At 39.5% G+C, this 26,534-nt stretch overlaps 1 protein-coding gene across 3 annotated transcripts in view; it reads left to right on the top strand.

The window, feature by feature from the left end:
- The window catches only part of Aoah (acyloxyacyl hydrolase), a 237,576-nt gene that overhangs the window by 53,556 nt on the left and 157,486 nt on the right, over positions 1-26,534 (top strand). For all 3 annotated transcript variants that reach the window (XM_052156295.1, XM_052156293.1, XM_052156294.1), the window contains exon 4: positions 9,871-9,970. In XM_052156295.1, coding sequence (XP_052012255.1) covers positions 9,871-9,970 — 100 coding nt within the window. The remainder of the gene's footprint in view (positions 1-9,870; positions 9,971-26,534) is intronic.

The raw sequence follows: 26,534 nt of genomic DNA, 5'->3' as shown, positions 1-26,534 counted from the left end.
TCTATGTTCATCCTTCTCACATTGTGTGTGTGTGTATATATATATATATATATATATATATATATATATACATAATTCATGCCAGCAAGATGGCTTGGCAGATAAAGGAGGTTGCCACAAATCCAGACTACACAAGTTCCTGAGACTCATGTAAAGGTTGAAGAAGAGGAGTTGACCCCACAAAGTTGTCTTCTGACTTCCATACCTTCCTCATCATACACACATAACAACAATAATAAAATAACCATATGTATACTATATTATATATGTAAAATAATATGTATTATTATATTTTAAAGTATATATTCTTAGTTTTTTACGTGGTCTCTCATTTTATATATGACATTTATGTACGGATGTCTGAGATCACCAATATAGCTGTCATCATTACAGCACATTCACTCTGACTGTGTGATACTAAACTGTGTCTCCAGGGCTATTTATGCAATCACTCACTAGTGGCCATGCAGGTTGTTCTCTGGATCCCTTCTTGTATATAGCACTCCTTTAAGTATTTCTATAATGAATGTGTCATTAGCTTGAGAGTTGGGTGTATAATGGTGAAGCTCAATAGAAAATGTCACCCCCTATAATAGCCAGAGAACTTTAAAAACAGAAGCTTAAAATTATAGAGATCTGAGAGACAGTCAGTGCTCCTTGTGTGTGCCTGTCTCTATTAATACTAAACTCATCTGTTACTAGAAATGGCTTATTCTGGATTCTGGCTGTGAATACAGCAGGAGCCCTATCCTTTATTTACCACATACCCCAAGTATTGTCATGACCTATGAATTAAAGTCAGGCCCATGACTTGCCAGTTGTCCTTATATTTCAAAATCTACCAATTTACATGAAAAAAAACCTGTTTAATGGAAACCTAACTATGACATCCCTTACATAGTATTCTTCAAGATCGGTACTTTCTTCTCATGATTTTGGCTCCATATACTGGAGTCTTCATGAACTGGTCCTAATAGCCCATTCAAACTCATCCCTTGCTACATTCCAGTCCACCACATTCCACAGTGTTTTTCTCACACTACAGGCTGGTTCTGCCTAAAGATTTTGCAGCTGTTTCCTGTGTTTTGTACATATAAAATTTATCCCCGACACATCACCCTACTTTTTTGGACCCTAGCTTCCCTGAGCCTCTCCAAGCTAATAGGGCATTCCACTCTTACCACATACAAGAAAATTAGCACACACATTCACAAATGCACGAAGAGCATGCTGTGCAAACCTCCAGAACAACACTTAGGCCTTGTGTTTATAGTTTAATTACCACTGTACTGTGATATGGAAACTTCTAGTTTCTTAGGAAAGTTAGTTATGTCAAATGACGGTTTGCTGGGGCACATAAGTGAAAGGATGTTTTGCTAAAGCAGACTTATGAGAGACTGTTTTCCTGAAGCAGACGCAAGTGAAAGGATGTTTAGATATAGCAAGCATGTGAAAGGACCCAGGAAGAATGAGTGCAAATATGACCCCACAGACAGTGGGAGATGAGCACTGAGATTTGGTTTGGATTCTTCTGTCTTGCTATTCTTTGCTAAAGACACACATGTATTGGCTCACCTTGTATAGCATTATTGAGCTCAATTTGTGGTAACTCACCCAAGAACTGTTCATGAGATTCTTAAGGCTGCTTGCCACATCTGTGGCCTCAGTTCAGGCCAATTGGTGAGCCTGGCAGTTTCTTCAGGATTGAACTACAACTGCCTGGTGACTGCTGAAAGGACTGGACTATAGCAGCCAGTTAGTGCCTGTTGTCTGCCTGCCTAGAGGACTGGTCTGCAGCTGCTAAGTCGCATTTGGTGTTTGCTACAGAACTGCTGCCAAAGAAGATCAAGTTCACCCTCAAAGAGCTATTGCTGAACAGGTCCACTTCCCCCATATCCTAATAACCTTTCTCTTCTACTACCTCTGCTGGGTGGTGGGCTAGAAGAAAGGTTGAACCCTTATTAAAAGTAGGTTCCAAAAAAATTTATGTATGCCTACACTTCAGAGTTCTCAGTCCCTGACTAGCTGACAGGTTTCAAAATTCTGTGACTACATTTTATTCATTCTGTGTTTATTTCCATGTATTTAGCAAAAATTCTGAATATATATATATATATATATATATATATATATATATATATATATATATGTCAAGAGAAGTAGGATGAAAATAGGGTAGAGGAAAGGAAGGACACAGAGAAGGATAAAGGATAAGACTGTTTTGGAGAAATACAGATGCAGTGAATGGGTCTGACCACCACTTGTTTGTCCATAAATGACTAGCATGCTATCAGTGCCAGCATCTACTTTCACCAGAACCCAGTCAGAACTAGCACCCAGCAGCTCCAGTGTCCTATCAATGCCAGCACACTATCAAAACCAGCATCCTGTCAACAACAGTGCCTCTTCAGTGCCAGCACCACGCTCATAGGGATCTCTCCTTACCTGCATCCTCTTCTCGAACCTTGTTTTAAATAGTCAGAAACTGCTTTGAGTTGATTCGGGCCCTGAAAATGACAGCATCATGATTTAATTTTACCCAAATAGCTGCCTTCCAATATTAAATCCATTTCCTGACCTGGAGGGCATTCTTCCTATTATCTCACACTAGTCAGTTCTCAATAATTCATGGACTAATTATGTAGCAATTACATTTCTACCCACAGTCATAGCCATGAGATTCTGTAAAGAGGGAACCTGAGAAAGAAGATATTCCCTCCAAAACTTACTATTCAGTGTCTTGATCTGTTTGGACTTTTATAACAAAACACCTGGCAGTAGAAATTTTAAACTCATGGATCTAGAGACTTGGGATACATGATCAAGGTGTCAGTAGACGAGATGTCTGGTAAGGTCCTCTCTGTTTCATAGATACTGACTTTTTGTTTTGTTTTGCTTTGTTTTGTTTTTGTCAAAAGACAAAATGGGCAAACAAGTTCCTTGAGCCTCTGTTATAAATGGGCACCTATTTTATTCATAAGCAGAGCCTCTCCCTATACTCCTCATGAATATAATTCATAAAGGTTAGGTCTTAACATGTAAGTTTTGGGAAGTAAATATTAAGGCCATTACATGCAGGAAGAGACTGCTGATCCACCTTATAGGTGGAAAGCTCATTTTGGGCAGTATCCAGGTGCAAGGTCTCCTGGCTGCTCCTGACCTCCACTGTTCTCAATGACACCTCACAAAATCTAGCTGCCACCTCTCTTTGTCTCATCTTGCTTCCTGGTACTTAGTGTAGATTCCCTGTAAGTCACAAACCCTGCTTTTCAGGTGCAGTAGCCTTCAGAGATCAGGAAAGGACATTTTCATAAGAAAACTAAAGAGCAGAAATTATAATAATTATAGCATGGCTTAAACATAATAGCTTTTATTGACATAAAAAGTAGAAAGCATTGTAACTCTGTTCTTCACAAAATAATTACAGAATTGATTAAACTCAAACCGGGTACACTGGCTGACACCTGTGGTCCCAGCTCTGACAGGGCAAGGCAGGCTCCCTCTGTGAAATCAAGGTCAGCCTGCTCTACGAGTTCCAGGTCAGCCAGGAACACATAGTGAGGGAAGAAAAAAACCCACAATATTTCCCAGAAAGGGAAAGACCGTGATTAGGGAGGTGATTTCCTCTGGGCAGGGCTTACCAACTACGATAAGGATATGTTGAGCCCTGAGATTTCATCAAGTGTGGGAAATCCAATTGCAAGATTTGTGCAAGTGGAGGGCCATTTTTACCTTATCCCTATTAAAAAACAAAAAATCGAAGGGTCACAATAAAGATCCATAAAAGAGTGAAGAAAGACACCCAAGTGCCTGCTGCAGGCTCCACTGTGGTGGGTGAATGCTCGCTGGAGGGATGAGAAAGATGGAGTCCATGGGGAAGAGAAGGAAGAGAAAGAAAATCCGAGGGTTTGTACACAGTGGAGAAGGAAGGAGACTTGATAAGAACATGATGAGGTCCTGGCCCAGGGCTGCTGCCAACGGCCATGTCTGGGGCCATGGTCCTGCTGCACCTGGGGGTCCCTGTTGATGTCTGTGGCCCAAGTTACCACCAAAGTCCATTGGGGACTCACTCTATGGATATCTGAAGGCCATACTGCCTGGGGGCAGGGTGGGGGATCATGCTGATCTGAGGAGCCTGCACTGGCACCTGAGGTCACAGGAACATCCAAGCCCATGCTGCTGCTGGGGGCCATGTCTGGATCTATGGATCTATGGCAGCTGGGGTCTGTGTTGATGTCCCAGGTTCAGGTTACCAGGAAAGATGTCCCTGGTCTGGACTGCTACCTCAGGCACTGTGCTAAGCTGGCCCCACCCTTTTCTGGGCAGCATAATAGTGCTAATCTTGACAGCTGGGAACTGGTAAGCTAGCCCCAAGGGTGTAAGTGAGGGAGAGCTGGGTCCATCTCTAGTCTGAGATGCCCTTACCACCTTGCCCGCCGTTGCCTGAGGCAGGCAGGAGTGCTGGCCTTGAGGTCATGAGAGTGCCTCAGCACTTGAGAGAGCAGACCTTGCCCCTCACCATGGCAGCACAGTGGAACTGGCTCTGGTGGTGGAGGAGTGACAGACCTGGCCTCAAGGGTGTGAACTCCGGAGAGCTGGCCCTGCACTTCACCTAAGGCAGTACAGTAGAGCTGATCTTGGAGGCAAAGGCACAGGTGAGCCTGCCCCAAGTACTTGAGAGCACGAGAGCTGCCTCTGCCCCTTGCTAGCTGTGGCATTGGGTAAGCTAGCCAAACAGTGCTGGAGAGCTCATTTCGGTGGCATGGGAGCAGGAGAGTTGGCAGGCTGACCATTCAGCTATCTCCCAGACCTATATCCAGGGCACACCCCAATGTCCATCCCATCTATAATCTGCTGGAGTACAGATCAAAAGCTGCAGGATCTTCATGACACAGGGCAACAACAGATCTTCTGAGAGAAATCCCCATGAGGATCCAGTATGGAGAGTGTAACAGAAGCCAGAGGCCTCAAAACTGATAGATGACTCATGGGTATACTGTGTGATACTCTGTGACACATGGCAGCTTCCACAACCAGATTTTTTTAAAATTATTATTATTATACTTTTCTTTGGGGGAAGGGAGGTTGCAAGAATGAAGGGCAGATAGATAGAAACGGAAGGGGAGATGAGTGGGATTGGGAAGCCTGGTGTAGAATTCAAAAAGAATTAATGAGAGAGAGAGAGAGAGAGAGAGAGAGAGAGAGAGAGAGAGAGAGAGAGAGAGAGAGACTGAATCTTCAAAATGAGGCAGGCTTTCTCCTTCTCCGGTTGCCCCTGCTCGCTCAGTTAAAGGGCTCTCTTCAGGAGCTCCTGTTCTCAGACATCATCCTTCACCTCGGCTCCTTCCATTCTCTCTGCCTTCTCTTCTGCATAGGTCCCTGAGCCTTGAAGAGAGGGGTTTGATAGTTATTCCGTTTAGGACTGAGCACTCCAAAGTCTTTCATTGTCTTCATATTGTCTGGTTGTGGGTCTCTGTTAATTTCCATTTGCTGCAAGAAGCCTTTCCTTTCAGGATTGAGTGATGAATTAAACCAGGAACAGCAAATGTTTAATAATAATTTTAACACAAAATGGCCTTAACATATGAATTAAACAGGTAGACTGACTAGATACAATTAATGTTTTCATCCATATATGAAGCAGGACATCCAAGAATTGAGAGCTAAATGTTGGAAAGCAACCTCCCAAGCGCATGGAAGCTGAGTCGAAGCGGGTCTGATGCTCACATCTAATAAAGTGGAGAGATGAAGATGGCCACCACACATCAGTGAAAGGAACAGTTCATCAAGATGATATAATTATTATAAATATGCATGTACCAATTCATTGAGTGCCAATTTTTTAAAAGCTTGAACACTAAAAGGCATTAAACTGCCATGTGTCCTAATACAATAATAACCGAAGGCTTCACAAACCTTATTCTCACATTTAGATATGTCTTCAAAATTAAAACTTGGAAATGAAAATTTGTAAGTAAAGCATAGCACGTGGCAGCAACATTTAATAGATATCTACTGGATTTTCCATGCTACAAGTAGGAAGTAAACATTCTTCTCAGGGACACAAAGGAGACACTCCGAAATTGCTCACAATAGACTCCACAAAGCAAGCCTATGCTACACATAATAATTGAAATACTTTCCTGAATCTTACAAAACTACAGTGGAATAAAACAAGAACCACTAGCAGTGCCACTCTCAGACCATCTGCAAATGCCTGCAGACTGAACAATATAGTTTTAAATAACCAATATGCCATGGAGGAAAATAAAGGACGAATGTGTTTTAATTCCTAAATTAAGTGGAAATGAGAGTATAGCCTACTAGAACCTCTAGGATATAGACAAGGTACCTTAAAAGGAAAGTTTGTACCTCTAAATATTTATATTTCTTAAAATTAGAGAGCTCGAAAAATAATCTAATGTATGTATCAAGGCTCTAAAAAATTAGAAACCAGATCCAAATGCAACATACAGAAAAAAATAGACATCATCACGGGAGAAATTTGTGAAAGACAAACAACAAACCGCATTATAAAGAGTTGGTTCTTTGAAATATAGGCAAGGTTGACAAATCTGTAGACAAACCAACAGAAAGAGAAGGAATGGTCAAATTAATGCAATGGAAGACAAGTAGGGAGCAGTTACAACAGATCCCAAAGAAGTTCAGAAGATCATTGGAGAGCACTTTGAAATCTTACATTCCAAGATTATGGAAAATAAACAAGCAATGGTTACATTTCTAAATGCTTATTACCTATCAATATTTAATGCCTTTGACACAGCTTAATAGATCCATAACAGGACTGGAGCAGCTGTTAAAAGTCTCCCCCAAAATAAAATCCCAGAACCAGACAGGTTCATGTTGATCTCTACCAAACGTTTAAGGAAGATCTAAAGAAAACCCTTCTTAAATATCTGCGCCCCAATGTAATTTACTAGAGTTAGCCTTTGAGTCCCATTACCTGCGGCAATTATGACCTCCCACTTCTGATCAGCCTCTATGCAATGCCTGCTGATTTCTTCAACAAATGTCACACAGACTATATTGGATTCTCCTGTGTTCTGGAGACTCCATTGCAAGTTAAGCTTCACCTCCACGACTTCATTCACAGCCTCTTCCTGAGTCTCCACTCATAATCTGACTGTACTACTCATTGTCTGAGCTTGGTGTTCTCCTAAGGTATTAGCACATACAGAACAAAATACATAAATTATGTTGTGCATGTGAATAATGCCAAGTTCTGTAGTCAGTTTAAAACTTAGTCTTGGCCCCTTGGACCACAGATGTAGCAGCATCTAAGTACATGACTGAACCTAGAAAAGCATTTCCCTAGTCTGCCTTTGTGTTCATAATACTAAGCTGAGTCTCTATGTTTCAGATGTCTTCTTTTAAAGCGAATTTGCTTTGTTACACCATGGAGCTTTTAATAGCTGGGATACTCATGCTTTTCCTGATGTCACTGTGAAACTCATATCTTCAATAGTGCTATTCTAACAATGAAAGGTGCTTTATCTACAGCCACCTTGTCTTCAACCATAAACTTTCTCATATTCCTTTATTCACCACCACAATATGTTCCATAGCATTCTGCTTTGAACTCTAAACCTCCCTAAATGAAGAGAATAATGACCATGCTGCAGCCTGAATGAAATAATCAAATTTCTTCCACAAAACAATGTATTTCATTAATTTTGAGTTCAGCCTCACTTGGATTTTTAGGGGATGGACAAAACCCTAAAACCAGATTATTTGCTAGAATATACTAAAAATTACCTTTATTCTAATTTCAGGTGGTACTTGTCCCTTTTCGAAACCTTATAAATAGAGTCCTTTCTGACTCAGTCCATTTCTAAAAGAATTCTTGTCCCCTGACCGCTCATAAAAATTACCCATTATTCTCTGTTTACTCTAGCTCACAGCTCTAACCTCTTCTACATTTCTACTATAAACAAGTTCAGAAGGCCTAAGAACTACATGGTCAGGAAGTCATAGTAATGAACTCACTTCTCTGTAACAATTTTCTGTGTTAGTTACTTTTCTAGTTGCTTTGACCAAATACTTGGCAAGAAGGGACTTACAGGAGAAGAAATTATTTTGGCTCACAACTTACGCGGTGGAAGCATAAGTCAGGGTCGTGTTGCATCTTCAGTTAATGAGCAGAGGGGGAAATGTTAGGGATCGTCAAGCTTTCTTCTTTACCCCTCTCACTAAGTCTGGACTACTGGGTAGCACCACTCTACGACCCCTCTGTGGATGCCCTCAGAGAAGATGCTCCTCCTACATTGTTTGAAGTGTACTAAACTTGACAATGAAGATGAGCCATTACATTTTGTTGTAACTCCTTTGAATCCAGACACAACCATAGCATTGGAAGATCACAATGCTTAAGGCATCCACTAGAGCTGTGTCCATGGAGCAGCTGGGACGGAAGATCTAAATCACGTCTTCCCTTTTAAGTTAAACACATCTGTTAGTCTTGTAAATAAAAAAACATTATTGTTGACTTGTTTCTTTTCTAGTGGATGCCTTTTTATGATAAAATTAAAGATTTACATGGAAAATATTTCAGATACACATATTAAAATTGACAATTTTCATGGAAAATTAAGGAGTAAAGTGGTAAACATGTAAAACATTGCTGAATTAATTGAAACATGGGATAGAAACATTTTATGGTAGAATTGAAGATTTACAAAGACAATATTTCTGATAAAATTATAGAAAAATGTAGAAAAACATATTAGAATTGAAGATTATCATGGAAAATTTTATATAGATATAATAATGGTAGGCATAAATGTATTCCTAAGTTGATTAAAAGTGGAATTATAAACATTTTCTGATAAACTAGAAGATTTACATGGAAAATATTTCTGATAAAATTGCAGAAATATATAGAAAAACATGTTGAAATTAAAGATTATTTAGATCATATCTATGTTTAACGATACATTGGGACTACTTTATTGAATTCTAATATCTACCACCCTTCTTCATCCTAATCCCTTGCAACCTCCCAACACTAAGTAGAAGGAAGGTTGGAGGAGAAAGGGGTTGTAGATCTACTTCCTGCTTCCACTTTAGACTACTTCCTGCTGATTAATGGTGTTGAATTCCTTCATGTAAGTCCAGTCTTTGCCATCAGGATATCTCCAAAAAGCAGCCAGCAATCCAGCAAACAGCAAAGGCAGCAACAGAAACCAGCAGAGGCAGCAGTGCTGGAGCAGCAGCTACCACAGCCCCTCAGAGCTCTGGCATTTTTATACCTTCTCAAGAGTCCCCAGAATTAAAAATGTAAACTGTCTTCAGTTGGCAGATTTGCGCCCCTGCCAGAACACAAGATAAATCATAATTAGCTGTTGTGGACAATCTGAAGCATCCTTAAATCCCATACCTGGTTTAAAACAAAACATATTCACATAACATAACTGAGTTTTTAAAGAAACCAAAACTCTTACTAAATCTTAAGAAAACAATTTTAAGTATACAAAACTATGTATAGAAAAGTAGTTTTTCCTATTGGGTCCAGTAAACTCTAAATGTTCCTCCCACATAATCATATTCTTTCTGCTTTTCTTTTCCCAGTTGTTTTTGTGGCTTCTCCTGAAAACACCAGCACATTCTTCTGAGAAGCTAGCTCATAGCTCAGGGATTTTGCGGACTTATCCTGTTTTCAAAACTTTATGCAAGAGGTCATAGAAAGGAGTGTTGTAGGTGATCACAATCCAGTAGACGTGCAGGTGCAAGTCTAAGGCCAGGCTGTGAGAGCATCGCATCCATCCTGGGGATTTAACTTTCTCTGATAGAGCTTCTGCTCTACCGCCTCAGAGATCTTAATAGCCTTTGCTTTGCTCCATTTCCTACCAGACTCGGCGAAGCTATGAAGGCTGATGTGGTGTGCTATGCTCTAGAATTTTGCAAGCAGGATGCTGTCCAACCACGGTGTCATCTCTACCCACTTCCCCAGGTGAGTAGGCTCTGCTCTGAATACCAGTTTCCAAGAGCTTTTAGGCACATTGGAAATGTTATAAAGGGATACTGGGTTTCATTGCTCAGTGATTTGAGGACTGGAAATGTAGGTATACCCTGTCCTCAGTGTCTAAGGGTTCTCTTCTTCTCACATCCATGCATTTGTTGCCATTTGTATCACAATGATGGACTTCCCTTCTGTTATGTATGAGGGCTACTGATATTTGTATAACAATTGTGTATCCTACCTCCTTACTGACAATGTTTATCAGATGATATCTTCAATTAATGCATGTAAAACATCACCTTACTTCATCCTTGATCTCTCCTCCCATTAGAAAAAGTCTAGGTTATTTTACTATTAGCAATAATCTGGAGCTGTATTGGTGGTAAATAGGAGAACCAAATAATCACCCTTACAATTTTTTTAAGTAAAACAAGCAAATATATCTCTCTATATATAATATATATATAGATAGATAGATATAGATTAGATATAGATATAGATATAGATATAGATATAGATATAGATATATAGATATATAGATATATAGATATATAGATATATAGATATATAGATATATAGATATATAGATATATAGATATATAGATATATAGATATATAGATATATAGATATATAGATATATAGATATATAGATATATAGATATATAGATATATAGATACAATGATCAGCATAATACCAACAATACCATTCACAGATAATACATTAAAATACTACTAAATGACATCTAATAAGATTATTGTCATTGTCATGATTATTTAAGATGGTTTTTAAGAATCTCCTGTGTCATATCATTTTGGACAACTTTTAGTTCAATTGTTAGACAAGGCTGTAAATGTTGACCTAATTCTGTCTACATACTTTAGATCAGAGTACAATATAAAACTAGTTAAGGCTTACAGTATTGATATTTGTGCACTTCCTATTCAAATAATTGTATACCCCTTTTCATAGAATTATGATTTTCCCTGTATATAATAACAAGTTTTGGTTTTTAAACATGTTATAAGTAAAATCAACGATAATACTTTGTGGCTTAAACAATACACATGGTTTTTCTGAGTAAAAATATTAAGTACTAGGGGCTGGAGAGATGGCTCAGTAGGTAAAGCACTTGCCATACAAGGATGAGGGCCAGACTTACAAACCCTGGACTCATATAAAAGCCAGACATGGTGGCACACAATTGGTATCACTGTTCCTGGGAGACAGAGACAAGTGAATTCCTGGAGCTTGCTACCCAGTTAGCCTCCCCTAATCAAAAACTTCCAGGCCAGTGAGAAACTGTGTTAGTTTACAGTTTCTCTTGCTGTGATAATATACAAAGACAAAAAGGAATTTGTGAAGGAACGGGTTTATTTTATCTTACAGTTTGTAGTCTAATATCCAGGAAAGCCAGGGCAAAAACTCAAGGCAGGAACCGAATGTCGAGAACCGAAACAGAAGCCATGGAAAAGTGCTGCTTACTGGTTACCTTACCAGTTATCTGCCCATAGTGGCACTACCCACAATGGTCTGGGATCTTCCACATTAATTATCAGTCAAGACAATGTCCATAGACTTACCAACAGTCCAATCCTATGGAGATATTTTCTCAAGTAAGATTCCTTCTTCGAAGATGACCTCATTTTGTATCAAGTTGTCATAAAATCTATCCATCACAGAGACCCTGTCTGAAAACAAAACAAACAAAAAATGTAAACTGCATTTGAGTAGCAAAACCTAGGGCCGATTACTGCTCATCCCACCTCCAAAAAGAGGGGGGATGGGGGACAGAGAAAGAGAGAGAAAGAGGGGCTTGCCACAGAACCATTTTCTTGATCAAGAGAAATGGAAACAAATGCCCAGGATACATGTTTCATTCTTCTTCTGTGACTGTCAATGAATTTTCCTAATTCCTCCAAAGAAGTTGTAGATTCCACTGGCTTCTAAAAAAGTAAATTTTAAGTGGAAAAAGACTCTGGTGGTCAAATAGCATGTGAATATTGTCTTATCATAATGACTATTTGATATTGGAAGAAAGCAATGTAACTCTGTGTAGGAAGGCAAACATATTAGTCAGCTTGTCAGCATCATGACAAAATGCCTAAGAGAATTTAAAATAATAAAGGCTTGCATGGGTTGATAGTTCAAAGATTTTGATTTATGATCACTTAGCTCTGTTCTTGGGCTTGCGGACACACAAAACATCAAGAGGCAGAGTTGGGAGGGGGCAGGGCAAAGCAACTCAAAATGGTGGCACATAAGTAGAGAGAGAAGGGGTCAGAAGGAAGGTTTCCTCACCCAAAGAAGCTCTTGCTTCAACTAGATTCTACCTCATGGGTTTTCTTCACTCTATAGTAGCCTGTCAAGTTATGAGCTCCTCGGTAAGTGAACTCATTGATGAGGTCACGGCCCTCGAGACTGAGTCATGTCTTTGAAGTTCCATCTCTGAACATTGCCTTGGGGGACAAAGCTTTCAACTGACAAGTGTTTGGAGAGTTTTCTGATTTCAATCCTACCAGCAAGTGAAGTGGGTTTTGGTGGCATCCACAATCACCACGATGTCTTTGTATCTTATCCACAGCTATTCATGCAATGTTCCACTTGATCTGATCGTAAATAACATGCCTGATTTAAAACATACTATCTGCAGTTGTTTTTTTTTCTACAGCAGATTTCATTTCTTCATCTCCCCTGGCTTAATGTCCTGTGTTTGCTTGTGGTTCTGGGATTTGAACATTGTGCCTCTCACATGTCAGTCAGCCCTCACCTCCCTTTTAGCTGCTGACGTAGGAAAAGCTCATCCACTCTTGTTGGCTGGGACCTACCAGGAAGGATTTCATCTAGAAGTGCTCAGCTTCCACTCAGGGGAATTCTGGACTGCTAGTCAGCCTGAGCCTGTACCCCTGCATTTCTTCATTCTCCTCAGAGACTACTCCAGGCCCTCTTCCTCCACCATAAATGCCTGTCACCAGTCTCTATTTCTGCAATGATCCAGAAATACAGATTATTCCCTCCATATTCACAGTTTTCTGCATTGAACTCTTCTTGAACATCAATAACTGGCATGGTCTAGTGCTTGCCACAGACTCTGGGGGAAGAGGCCACGCTTTATCTTGTCTAGTTGTCTATGCATTCCTAAGACATGGACTCCGTTAGCACCTCTTGATCACAGGGAGGAAGTGGGACACTGAGGGCTTTAGTACATTGCTGCAGGTCACCACCCTAAGAGTGAGCAGAAGTCGGACTGGCAACCTTGCCTCACTTACCAGAGATGCAGCTGGGGTCTCCACACACCGACCCCCACCAAGTTGGTTTTGGCACTTCTGTGTGCCTCCAAAGCAACCAACTGGAATCCTATCACCAGGAAGGGATAACATCAAAATGTTCACTTAATTTTAAAAATTAGACTACACTGCAATTTTCCATTTCCTGATAATGTTGTGTGCCAGGTTTGTTGTCATTCCTTTGTTTTGTTTTTGAGGGATTTTTATGTTTTGTTTGTTTTTTGCATCTCCTACTTAACATTACATTTTGAACATGTATTTTTAAACATTCGTGGCCTTTTTGTTTATTTCCATGGAATTCAAGTCATTCATACAGATATGCAAACAAGCAGCTATAGAGAATCTTTAGCCCCCAGCCTTCCCTATGACAATTTTGTCAGTTTCCTCCAAATAGCCACAACTCTGAAATGCTACCATAAATGTGCTCTTTTATATAAAATCATAATCTTGTATTTCATGTTGATAGAATTGTTCAGAACAGATAGATGGCCTTCAACTTAGAAAGGTAGACCCTTAAATTTTGTACTTCATCATGATACAAAAAACCAATATGCAGTCAGCAGAAATTGAATTCTAGACCTTGGATTTTCATTTTTTCAATGACTGTGTCTCCCAATCAGCTATGCAATCAGGAGAGAAAACAACCTATGCCTTATTTGTACTTTGCTGCTAGCAGATGAGTATGTGGTGTTTTCATACCTCCTTAAGTCTACAAAACACCCATCTTTGTGTATTCAAGATACTCAGCCCTAAATTATAAAGCAATCTCTGGTTTAGACATCTTTGCCCACTGTAGGCTCATATAAGTGCTCAGAGATTCCTAAAGTGATGAAACTAAGTTAGAATGCTGAGTAGGGTAGGGTATAGTATATGCATTGCAAGCTCGTCCCAACTACTGCCTTCTCTGTAAAACAATTCCTAACTCTCCACCTTAAAATATTGATTATCCTCTTAAGCACCACCATAAACTAACTTCTAGTCCTTACAATGTGCTAATTACTGATCCAAGTGTTTCCTATGCATCAATTCAGTTGACCATACGAAGTAGGTATTGTTGTCTACATTTTATAGACTATGATAGTAGTTACATGGATTTCCCTATTAGGATGTAAGCACATGGGGATGGCTTGGGTAAAAGTGATTGGTGGAGGAGGAATGAGAGAAGGGAGAAGTAAAATGTGCTGGTCTGCATTGCACAGAGCACATGGATAGTCTTTAGGGATGTATTCCATCACCCTTTCTCTTTGAAATCAAAACACATGACAACTGGCACTGGTGTATGTGTTTGTGCGTACAAAGCCTGCCTCTCATGCCACAGTTTAAAAACTAGCATTCAACTGTAGCTCTTCCTTCCCCAACTGCACCCTCTGGGATCCTCAATCCAGAAACTCCCAGCAAACTCACCTTTAGTAGACCAATCTCAATTAAAACCACTATAAACATGCTACAGGCACCTTTTATATTTACCAACATCCCAAAGGCACATGCAAGTTTGACTTCCCCTGACCCCAATCCACATTAAGAAAAAACTACATTTAAATAGTCCACCTCTACCATCTCCATGAAGTTAGGCTCTTCTCATTCTCTGTTGGAGGCGGAGCACTGTCTTAGGAAGAAGGCAGGCTTCAAAGAAGCTTCCATGGTGAATTCAGTTCCATAGGAGCCAGTAGCTCTCTGGCACTGAGAGGATGGATTTGAGTGCACAGTGAGTTCTTCTCAGATCTGGTTCCTGAGAAGCTGACATACATTGTTATGGGGAGGGGTGAGTCTGTACTTTAATTATATTAAAGTGACATGTGACAAATTTTTGTGTGGCTGGAAAATAAACAAGTTGCTTTAAGACTTAATTTATGTGCAAATATCTGCCACCTTCTCTAATTCAAGTTCTTGGACAGCACAGACTTAGGGCTAAAATCTCAAGGACATAAGTAGAACTCTTTCTGAGATTCAGTCCTCAGTCACTTCTGACCTGTGCATGTGACAGTGCCCTTCTGCTCACAATGTTTCAGTTAACCTGTGAGCTCAGCCCACACTCTCAGATGTTAATATCGACTCATCCCTAAGCTCTTCTTTTTTAAGTCAACTTTCTACATTTTTAGTAGTTTTTTTTTTTTTACAGCAGCCATAATTAAATCTCTCTGGGTGCCCATTAAGGAAAAACCATTTCTCTGGTCTGGATGGTGCTCTAATAGGTCAAACTAAGCAAACTATCACCATCAATCCAACTGAGCTGGTCAAGCACGGGATGAAGAGAATTTTTTTCACAGTAAGCTATGCTGAGGTGAGATGAGAGGAATAATTGTCCCGATAATAAGGTAATAAACATTTCCTTCTCAGACACCCCGCACCTCATGCCATCACTGAAGAGCTCTTACTGTCCATGTGGCTGGGTTAAACCTGCCAGCTTTTCTGAATTACTCAGAAAATTAGTATTTTTCTTTCTTTTTTCTTCTTTTGGATTCTTGCCAAGGCTTGGGCATGCTTTCCCAGACACTCTGGTCTTCCTCCCTTTTTATGAAGCTCCCGACCCCTTTGCCACAGGGCTGGCTGTTTGCTTACTGACTTCAAGGAAAATTTCTTGAGAACTTACCACATACCAGATATTGATCTGGGTACCCTGATATTTCTTTTTATCATCATCAGTAGCCAGGACAGTTAGAATTTTAGTTTCATAAATAAAGACTTGTCAATAAAGTCTCTTAGCTTCTAAAAAATAAGTTTTCCTTTACTTCGGGACAAAAGTTACTGATGTAGAGAGGAGTTATGTAGAGCAGTATTCCACAGGCAATAGAGATGCAAATGGCAGTTGGGGGTGAGCAGCTAGGAAATATATAGAGAAGACAGTTCTTCCAAAGAGTTCAGGGAAGAAAAAGAGCCTGAGAGAAAGGCTGAGCTCTAAGAAAGCAGGAGACCTGCCTGCCGAGCTGTCCCACAGGAAGCTCTCTGTCCCCCTCACCACAGTTTACCTGCTCTAGTCCTTGAGTTGGGGAGGGGAGCTATCCTTTGTCTAAAAAAGTCTCTTAGCTCCCAGATTAGAGGATATTGTGTCCTGTAGCTCTGTGATAAAGTGCTCCATCGTCATCCACCATCAACCAGACCACTCTGATTGGAAAGATCTCCCTTCCATCTCCCTCACAGCAGCATCTTAACTTGTCCACAGTCTGGAAGGAGGAAGAGGTCTCTCCTCCTCGCTGTCTCATTTCTGGCTCTGGTGGCCTATAAGCATTTTGCAATGTTCGTTGATGAACTTGATCAGATATGAAGGGCAGTGCTGAATGTATGTTTGCTTCCTTGTGAGGATTACTTCAGTCTTGGTAGAAGATCCCAAAGTTCATAATGGCCAACTTACATTAGAATGGGAAGCAGGTTTCAGAAGTAACTATGGGGCTACACCCCAGGGCCTACAGCCCAGTATCCTGACTCCTGAACATCACGAAGTGTCTTCCTTGGCACGGCATCCACAGTCTACACAGCTTTTGCTGAGCACTGAAAGGCGAGAGCAGTTGTTGAAAACTGAAACCCAGGTTTGAAAGCTGTTGTTGACAACCTGAAAGTCTTGTTCCTTGCAATATCCCTCTTTTTGTGTGTTATCTGCTAACTTTCCAGCTATCCAAAATCAAATCTTCACTTACCCTCATCATCCTTTACCCCCAGCCATTCCTTGACTTCTACTCAGTCATAGAACATTTATCCAACTCTTTCTAGTCCCTCCTTGAACAGAACCAGTAGCTTCCTAAGTATCAAATGCTAGGCTATGAGATTGTGAGGCTGTGGTTATACCTGCCCAGCACTCTGTCTTCACTGCTTGGAATGAAATAACACACTAAAGATACCCCTATAGGTATATATTAAATGAATGGGCTACAATTTGAAGCCAGAGTTGTCTGCAAGATTTGAACACCCGCTTTCATGTTGCTCATACCTCTCTATTTCTTGCCCAAACTTGTTGGTGTCAACACTCCTGGCACGTGGCTTTCATTTTCATAGACTCAGTGTGACCCAGGAAATGTCTCATTCCAGTCTTAGATTTGTGCCTTCCTGTGGCTAATCTCCCAGAAAATCTATGAGCATCTATCTTGTCTTCCCTTTCTTGTGAGCCATTTTGACCCAGGCCACAGTTACACCTTGGAAGCATATGTCCTAGCTATTTCCCTGTTGTATGTCAGCCAGTGGACTGGGAAGCCTCCAATTGAACAAGAATTTTATAAGGGCATATTGTCAGAGCTGCAATAGCTCTTGAAATCTAGTAAGTATTCAATAAATGGTGATAGCAATCAGAAATTGCTCTTTGTTCTGAATCAAGAAAATGAATCTTTGATTCTAATATCAATTTGTATGTGTGCGTGTATGTGTGCATGCATACGGGCACACACGTTTCTGTATTTCTTTAACTCATGTCCATTTTCTAAGACCCAGTCTTTCATGTTTACACATGCCCATGTCCCTTCATCATTGTAATCAGGACTTATCATCTTGTGATAGAAGCTGAGAAAAAAATGAATTAAATGTTCTCATCTTAACAGAGACCTTGTGTCAAGGAAATAGAATCAATTCTCTCTCAACATTTCACTGGACACTGCATGACTTCCCACACACACAGCCTAAAAAATAATAGCTCTAACTCCAAACGAGACAGAATCATTTTTTCTGTTCTGTTGGATATTTGATGACCCTCTCTGGCTTATGTTTGTTTTGTCTTAACTGTGCTTGGTGTCTTAGCAGGATTTTCTTGTGCATTGAAATGTTGAAAATATACACTATTAAATATGGAAAAAGCTAGAGATCTGACCATCAGCACTGGCATTTCTTTTTTCTTTTTGTGGTTTTTTGAGACAGGGTTTCTCTGTGTAGCCCTAGCTGTCCTGGAACTTACTCTGTACACCAGGCTGGCCTCGAACTCAGAAATCCACCTGCCTCTGCCTCCCAAGTGCTGGGATTAAAGGCATGTGCCACCACTGCCTGGGACTGATGTTTCTTCATGTATAGTAGCTGCTCTCTACTGTTGACAAAATATTAGAGAATCCAGTGATCTTTCTAAAAGGAAAAGAAAGAACAATTTACACCCCTTGGACTTCATTTGATTCCTTAGTATTCTAGAAGGGGTAAAGTGTTTCAAATTAAATTAAGCCTAATTAACTGAACCCATGGCTATGCCTGAATGTTTACTAGACCTTTAGATGCTGAGACCAGAAATAACACTAATCAAAAGCATATTGGAAGAATCCAAAAGGTTTCAAGATATAGATGGTGACTTTTTTTTTCATATAATGGACATTTCCAAAGCTGTTACTACATAATATATACATACTAGGGGTCAATAATAATCGACAATTCAACCTTGGCTTATTAAAATCTTCCATATGGTGTCCAGTGCCCTAATTTGACATATGAGGAAACTGTTGAGAAAGTTGACAACATTTTAAAACTTCCCAAGGAACTTTAAACACTTATGTCTTTGTTTGTTTGTTTTGTTTTGTTTGAGACAGCCCTGTTTTTGTGTAGCCCTGGATGTCCTGGAACTCACTATGTAGACCAGGCTAGGCTCGAACTCAGAAATCTGCCTGCTTCTGCCCCCCAAGTGCTGGGATTAAAGGTGTGCACCACCACTGCCCTGCTACTTATGTCTTTTAAAACAATGTAATAGACAAAGAAATGGCATTTAAAAACAGAAGGTCATCCTAGAATAGAACACACTGGTGTCCAGAACTAAATCCGAATATGTTTTAGATATCTTTTTATTAAAACAGCATTTGAAATCAGTGGTAAAACATGGATTCTTTACTTACATATTAGAATTAAATACTACATGTGGTTATGTGCATAGGTGTGTGTATGTCTTGGGGGCATTAAGCTATATGTTTATTTGTTCATGATACCAAAAAATATTCCAGATTATCTAAACTTGAATAAGAATCGGGGCCATACCATAAGCAAAGAAAAAGCTGAGAAGTTGTATATATATTTTGTGACCAAAAAGTATGAAAGAAAAATATTAATATAACTACCATATATACAAAGCCAAAGGACAATTGGAAAACTTGAAAGATGTTTTTACAATATGCCACACAAAGAAATATTTTTCTATGATCCAAAGCACTATTAAAAATTAGTAAGAAGAAAAATGACTAAGGACCACAAACAGGTCATTCATAGGAAGAAAAATGTTCAAAGAACCAAATCTTACGGGTAAAAATTTATTAACATTTTTTATCATTAAAAAGGCAAAATTTAAAATGAGATTCCCTTTGTTCCTCATGTATTTGTTGCCATATAAGTCACTGATGGCCATTAAGCAATGTTATCTCAGAAATACCAAAGGCCACTAAATTAACCTGCTCCATAAATATTTGAGGTATAAGTAAGCTTGTGACACTGAGCATAAAACACTTGGTACATGGTTCACTCCTCAGTCTTTTCTCTAAGCATCTGAGAGATCTCCCTAGAGAAACCAAGATGATTTTTTTTTAAATCCAGATTTGGAATTTCATTGAATTTATCCATTAATATTTCCTTAAAAGCTTATTTGGATGCCACTAAACTAAAGGAAATGTTAAGAATCTTGGAAGAAAAACAATGATACAAATAAGTTACCCTTGACGTCATGTATGTGCAAGAACTCAGAAGAACCCAGGGAGAAAGTTCTTGTGTGATGTTCAAGATATTTTTTAAAAATTGCTCCATTGTTCTGGTTCATCACTTTGGTGATTTCAATTTATGATCAATTGGCCTTGTTGCTCTAGGTTTGTGGTGAAAAATCATGGCTAGAACATACAGTAAAGCCATATGATGGCCAGGCTGTCAAAAGGGCCTAGAGATCAGAGCCCTGCAATCATCCCTTTCCAGCATATGTCCACAACCACCTAAAACCACTCATTATATTCCAAGTCTTTAATAGTGTTCTTTAGGGGTATTCTATAACTAAATGTAGCAGCAATTGATGACAGTCCTGAATAAGTTACTAAGTACTGATCCTGCCACAGTGAAAAATAGAAAACACTCAAGAACCAGAGGACATAAGGGGAGGTCACCAAATCTATAAAAAGAAATGGTAAAAAGTAAATCCCATGTAGTCAGTGGTGGGGCATGCCTTTAATCCCAGCCCTCCAGAGGCAGAGACATGCAGATCTCTGTGAGTTCAAGGCCAGCCTGCTCTTCAGAACAAGTTCCACTGCTACACAGAAAACTCTGTCTCCAAAAACCAAAAGAAAAATAAATAAATCCCCCACCTAAATCTGAAAAGTCAAAGTATAGTTTACATAACCATTGTGTATACATTACTGGAGGGTGTTATTGTTTTTACTTATATTCATTGTGTACATATTACTGGAGGGCGTGGTGTGATTGTTTTTACTTATAGTCATTGTGTACACAATAATGGGAGGGTCTGATAGTTTATACTTATAGTCACTGTGTACACAGTACTGGAGCGACTTTATTATTTTTAGTTTTATGTGAATAATAAAATGACAACAACTCATGAAGGAAAAATGTTCCTCTCTTGTTCTTGAGGATTTCAGAAATGAATGCTACCTCTAAGAAAATGATTTTCCTTCTTAGCCCCAGAAAGCTCATCGCCATGAAAAATTTGAATAGCCATAAAAGATCTTTTCAGCTTTGGAATTTTAATGACTTCTCATGGTGAGTCATCTACATCCGAGTTCTAATTGGAAGTTAGCTCCTCCTGGAAATGTATTTCTAAAGCACCAAGTAGAGCCAGCTCCTGTGTGATACCTCCCCCTTCTGTTCAGTCTACCTTTCTATCACTTACTAGGAATGTATTAAGTAATCATGTCATTATTTAACATCTGTCTCCCATTCAAATAAAAACTCCATGAAAAGAGGGAGAGTCTGGCTGTGCCATTTCCAGCAATTTCCTAACACAGTACCCTGAATATATTAACCACTCAATAGCTATTTGCTGAAAGAAGAACAGGTTAGAAAGGATAATCCCCTTTCTGTACCTCCACGAAGAATCCATACCCCAGCACCTAGAAGCTTAAGTATGGTGCATTTTGTGGAAAAATGAAATTTTTGGCTGTGATTTAGTTAAGAATCTCTGGCTAGGGGGATTATCTTGGATTATCTGTGTCAGTCCTACATAAGCACAGGATCCTTACAAGAAGCAAACATTAGAATCCAAATGAGAAGAGCAAATATAACTATAAGGGTTGGGGAGATGGTACAGTTGGGGAAATGCTTGCCACATAAAAATAAAAGCCCTAGAATGCACGTAAGGCCTGGCATCATAGCATATAACTGCAATCCCGACACCACAGAGGCAGGAATAGTGGTTCACTGGTGCTCACTTACCAGGATGCCTGGTCTAACCACCAAGTGCCAAGAATAAGAGACCTTGTCTCAAAAGCCAAGGTAGATTGCTTCTGCGAGCAAGGTTGTTCTCTCTCTATATATGCACATGTACATGAACAGGTGCACACATACATGAAAGAAAAGAAGAAAATAGAGAATAGAAAAGGGAAGGAAAATGGGTCAATAGAGGCAGGAAATGAAGCAACGAGGCCATCAGACAATATGTCAACACTAATAACTAGAAGAAGTAAAGAAAAGATTTTCCTTGGGTGTGTACAGAAGAGATATGACTTGCTGACACCCTAACTTAGCCTGGATTTCTGACCTCAAACACTGCAAAAGAATGAATTCTCATTTTTAAACCACAACATTACAGTAATTTGTTACAGTACCAAAAATAAATAAATAAATGAATGAATGAGTGAATGAATGAATGAATGAATGAATGAATAAATAAATAAATAAATAAATAGCCAGGGAGGTAGGTGAGCTTGTGAAGGTAATGGCCTCCAGCCTGACAACCCGTAGGACCCACACAGTAGAAGAACTGAACTAACTCCAGCAAATTTTCCTCTGAACTGTACATGTGTACCATGGCAATTGCACCCATGTGTATACACACACACATACACACACACACATACACACACACACATAAACATACACACAAGTTACTAAGAAAATAATAAGTATACAAACTACTTAGTTGTCTAACATTTGGCAAAATTTATTTAACAATTTGAGGACAAATAGAAAAATGGCATTATCATAATATAACAATAATAATAACAAAAACAATACTACTGTTATAAAACTATAATGGAACATACACCCTGACCGACCTGTTCATTTTTATCCGAAATCACTGTTTAGGGAACATGCCAGCATCCTATCTATATGGTTAGACCTTAGAGTCACACTGGAGAGCTGTTTGTATGGAATCAACAGAAGCAGAGATTGCCAGTGGCAAAGCCTTCAACAACCTCTTTGGCAACACTGGTTCTTCATGGTCACATCTTCATGGTCACATCTACAAAGTGGGGTTGAGAATTATTTCTTCTGACTTTGAAAAGTTAATATAAAGTTAGTGATAAAATATACACCATGTTTTCTGTAGTACAGGAAGCAGAGTCTACAAGATGCTGTGCAAGCCTGATGACCCGAGTTCCATCCGTAGGATTAATGGTGGGAGGAGAAGCCAACTCCTAAACATTGCCCTCTGACCACACATGCACATGACACATACATGCCTTCATTCATATACAATTCACACACACACACACATACAATGTACCCATGTACATAGAATTAAACATTTTTTAAGTCATGAAAGTGGGGCAGACAATCTATGACAAAGCATAACTCAATTGTACTGATAGTTATATTACCTATTTTCTCACTGCTATTCTCCTCCTTGAGGAAGGAAGGGCAAATTTTGGTTCATGGTTTGAGAGGCTCTAGCCCATCCTGGCACAGAAGCCATGACAGTGGGAGCATGAGGTAGCTTGCCATTCTGTCATCAGTCAGGAAGCAGACAGAGAGAATTGAATGCTCTTGCTTAGTAGACTTTTCCATTTGCTTTAGTCTGGGACACTCTCCAATAAGAGTACACACCTTCACTCCTCAGTTAAATGTCTGAAGAAGGGTTCTCACTGACACCCAGAGATGTGTCTTCTGGGTGACTCTAAACATGGTCAGGTTGGCAATATAGATGAACCATTAACCATTACAGTGGTATTAGTGGTAAAGTCAAAGAACAGTTGAAAGGAGCAAGGTAGATAAAGTGCTAAGTAAAATAGTTTTTAAGGCATTGCTTAAGGAAAGAAAGCAGTAGCCATTGTTAAATATGCCAGCGGCGCTCATAGCTATCTCTACAGTATAACATGGGCAGGGAAGAAGCAAATGGAGGCATTGATGAAACTTGTATGAAGAAGAAGCATTGTGCAATAAAAAGAGAGCTCCTTCAAAGAAGTGGCCTTTTGTCTTATTTTTATACTCCTTTATCCTGGAAGCAAACAACATGAATCTGACTTGCTTTTTTCTATTTATCCTAAAGATATAAATGCCTATCAGAGCTGGAAAATGTCAGAAAATAAAGCTTGGCTTTGCAGAAGCTAAATCCTGGTTATTGGCAAACAGTCACTGTGCGATACCATGGCACACGGGTGTAAACATGCCTGCAAATTCTGCCCGAAGGCCAGGTTGTGCATATGTAATGGAAACTCAAGCTCAAAAAGTATGTGATGTCTTTCCTTTATATTTCTACTCCTGGAAATCATCTCACAGCAGCTTTTGTACTTTTTTGGTTGGCTGTTTCTAGTCTGTCTTAGTCATCTTGGGTTACCACTTGAGACTTTTTAAAAAAGTATTATTGCATATATACAGTTTACAAAGAATAAGTTAAAACTATCATATAAAAGTATTACACAGTATAAATAACAGAAACCTTCTCAGTTGTGGAATCCAGAAGTCACGTGTTAAGACGGCAGCTCAGAAGGGCTGGGTCTGACCATGCAGATTCCTTTTGTATCATCATGTCGGGGAGAGAGCTTAATGGAATCTTCTTCAGTACTGTTTGTTTGTTGTTGTTCTTTTCAGACAGCTGCTTCCCGTGTAGACCAGGCTGGCTTCAAACTCTGATCATCCTTTACCTATTACCTAAGTGCTGAGATTACAGATCCAAGCCACCATGCATGAATACTTTCTTCTTGGGCTACAAAGCCTCACGCCAGCTGCACTCTCATATCTTAATCACATCCACAGAGCCCCACTTCCAAATTGGAATAAAAGTTTCAACCTGTGGAGTAGAGGAGAGAGCACACAAGCATTCAGTATGCTGGGGTGCCTTATGCTAGCGTTATCTATGTGCGTATCTCTCTGAAGGGATAGCGATGACCTTGAATATATAGTATCTTCTGAATGTTGCACCATTTTTTTTTAAATTTGTTATTTATCATATTAAGTAGCTGTCTTCAGACACAACAGAAGAGGGCATCAGATCTCATTACAGATGGTTGTGAGCCTCCATGTGGTTGCTGGGATTTGAACTCAGGACCTTCAGAAGAGCAGTCAGTGCTCTTAACCGCTGAGCCATCTCTCCAGCCCATGTTGCACCATTTTTAAAGGTAAACTTGCACATTGAATTTGATGTAAGGAACAACCTGTTCTCATAAACTTTTAGAAAAAAAACTCAGAGTAAATGAATGATCATTCCCCACTCCGCAAATCTCTTCTTTCCAGCATGCTCTTAACAATTAAAAAAAAAATAAGTCAGCCATCTCAGTCATCATCACTTCCCGTCCCAGGAGCTTTCTCTTTGGTGGAAATCTGTCACCACTGTCAAAAGCATGAAGAGAACAAAAGGCATTTGGGGTACTTTTCAAATCTACTGCTGCTATGATTGATAGCACAGAACTAAACACTGTCACTGGAGAGACTTGCGCCTAACAACACTCTCTTCACTTCCTTCACGCTCATACTCCAGAATCTAGGTCTTTAGCATCATGGGATGTAAGAAGGATGCTAGAGACCTAATCTTGTCCAATGCACAAAGGCTTTTCCAGTGTCAAGGAGCAGAATATAGATGCCTAAGAATCCCTGTTCACTGTCTTCTCTTCATACTTTCCTATTATAGTTGATGAGGCCGAGTACTCGTGGATGAAACCTTTCAGTTAGGGAAATACTCTATCTGCATAATATCAATTCCCACAAAGCACTGCAAACTACAAACATAACATATGCCATGACTCTCTAGGAAGAGGATATGGTTACCAGAGTTCCTAGACTTGCTCTTTTTGTGTTGTTTTGTTTTTTGATTTTTGGGTTTTTGTTGTTGTTGTTGTTGTTGTTGTTGTTGTTGTTGTTGTTGTTGTTGTTTTAACTCACCTACTAACATCTCTCAGAGCAAAATGAAAAGCATGGGCCATGCACAAAGCAAGTCTCTTATGTTTTGGTGTTGAGGTTATTGTCAGGTGATCTTATGCTCTTGGAGGAAGTGCTACCAACCCAGATGACAAAAGTTTATTAAAAAAAAGTTTATTAAAACTATATATGTATATTTACACACAGGATTAGGTGTAGTATAGGATTTTTGTTAAATAGTATAATTCCTGTGGCCTTAAAATCACTTCTATCAAAATGGGAGGTGGGTAAAGGGGAATAGAGAAATACCTTTTAAAAAAGTTCTCAATAGCCAATATCTAACTCAAGAATAAAGACAAGGTACCACTATATAGCCCTAGTATTCATGCTAGCCTTGAACTTATGGAGGTCTGCCTGTCTCTACCTCCCAAATGCTGGGTTAAAGGCATAAAACACTTATGCCCCAACATTTCCCACTCTCTATCATGCACTGGTCTAGGTTTCTTTTGTAGCCATAATGTCTGGATTATTCAACCTATATATTGTTCCTCTGGACCCTCATAACATTTCTGATCACTAAAATACTCAATGTCTTTCCACCTACTTCCACCTGTGAAAACATAGTGCAAGACTGCTTCTTCCTAAAGCCAGCTCACCAACCTTTTCTTCCCAGTAGAAATGTCCTTTCTGGTTTCCTTTACTTTCCTCATGGACACACACTCCAGGATGTGCATGTCTTATTCCCTAACTAAATGCCTAAATTCAAATAGGTGGAACGTTAACTGCTCTTTTTACACAATTCTTCAACTCTGAACTCCTTAGCTTGGTACCTGCTCTGTTGCCTTGGAATCACTAGCCTACAATGTACAATGTGTTCCTGATCTCCATTTAGTAATTTTCATATCAATCAATCATCTTGTGATTTATTTCAACATGTCTTTGCTGCTATCCTACTATTAATGACATGATGGGGGACCCAAAGTGATAGCTCTGAGGCATCCAAGGTAAGAGATATTAGTTTAATAACAGGTACCTTCCAGAATGGCAGTTCTGGATGTATCCTTCTGTATCTATGATTTTTCCACCAAAATCTAGGAA

This window comes from Apodemus sylvaticus, chromosome 14 (genome assembly GCF_947179515.1).
Source record: "Apodemus sylvaticus chromosome 14, mApoSyl1.1, whole genome shotgun sequence".
Taxonomy (NCBI): Eukaryota; Metazoa; Chordata; class Mammalia; order Rodentia; family Muridae; genus Apodemus; species Apodemus sylvaticus.
This window is presented reverse-complemented; position numbering and strand designations above follow the sequence as displayed.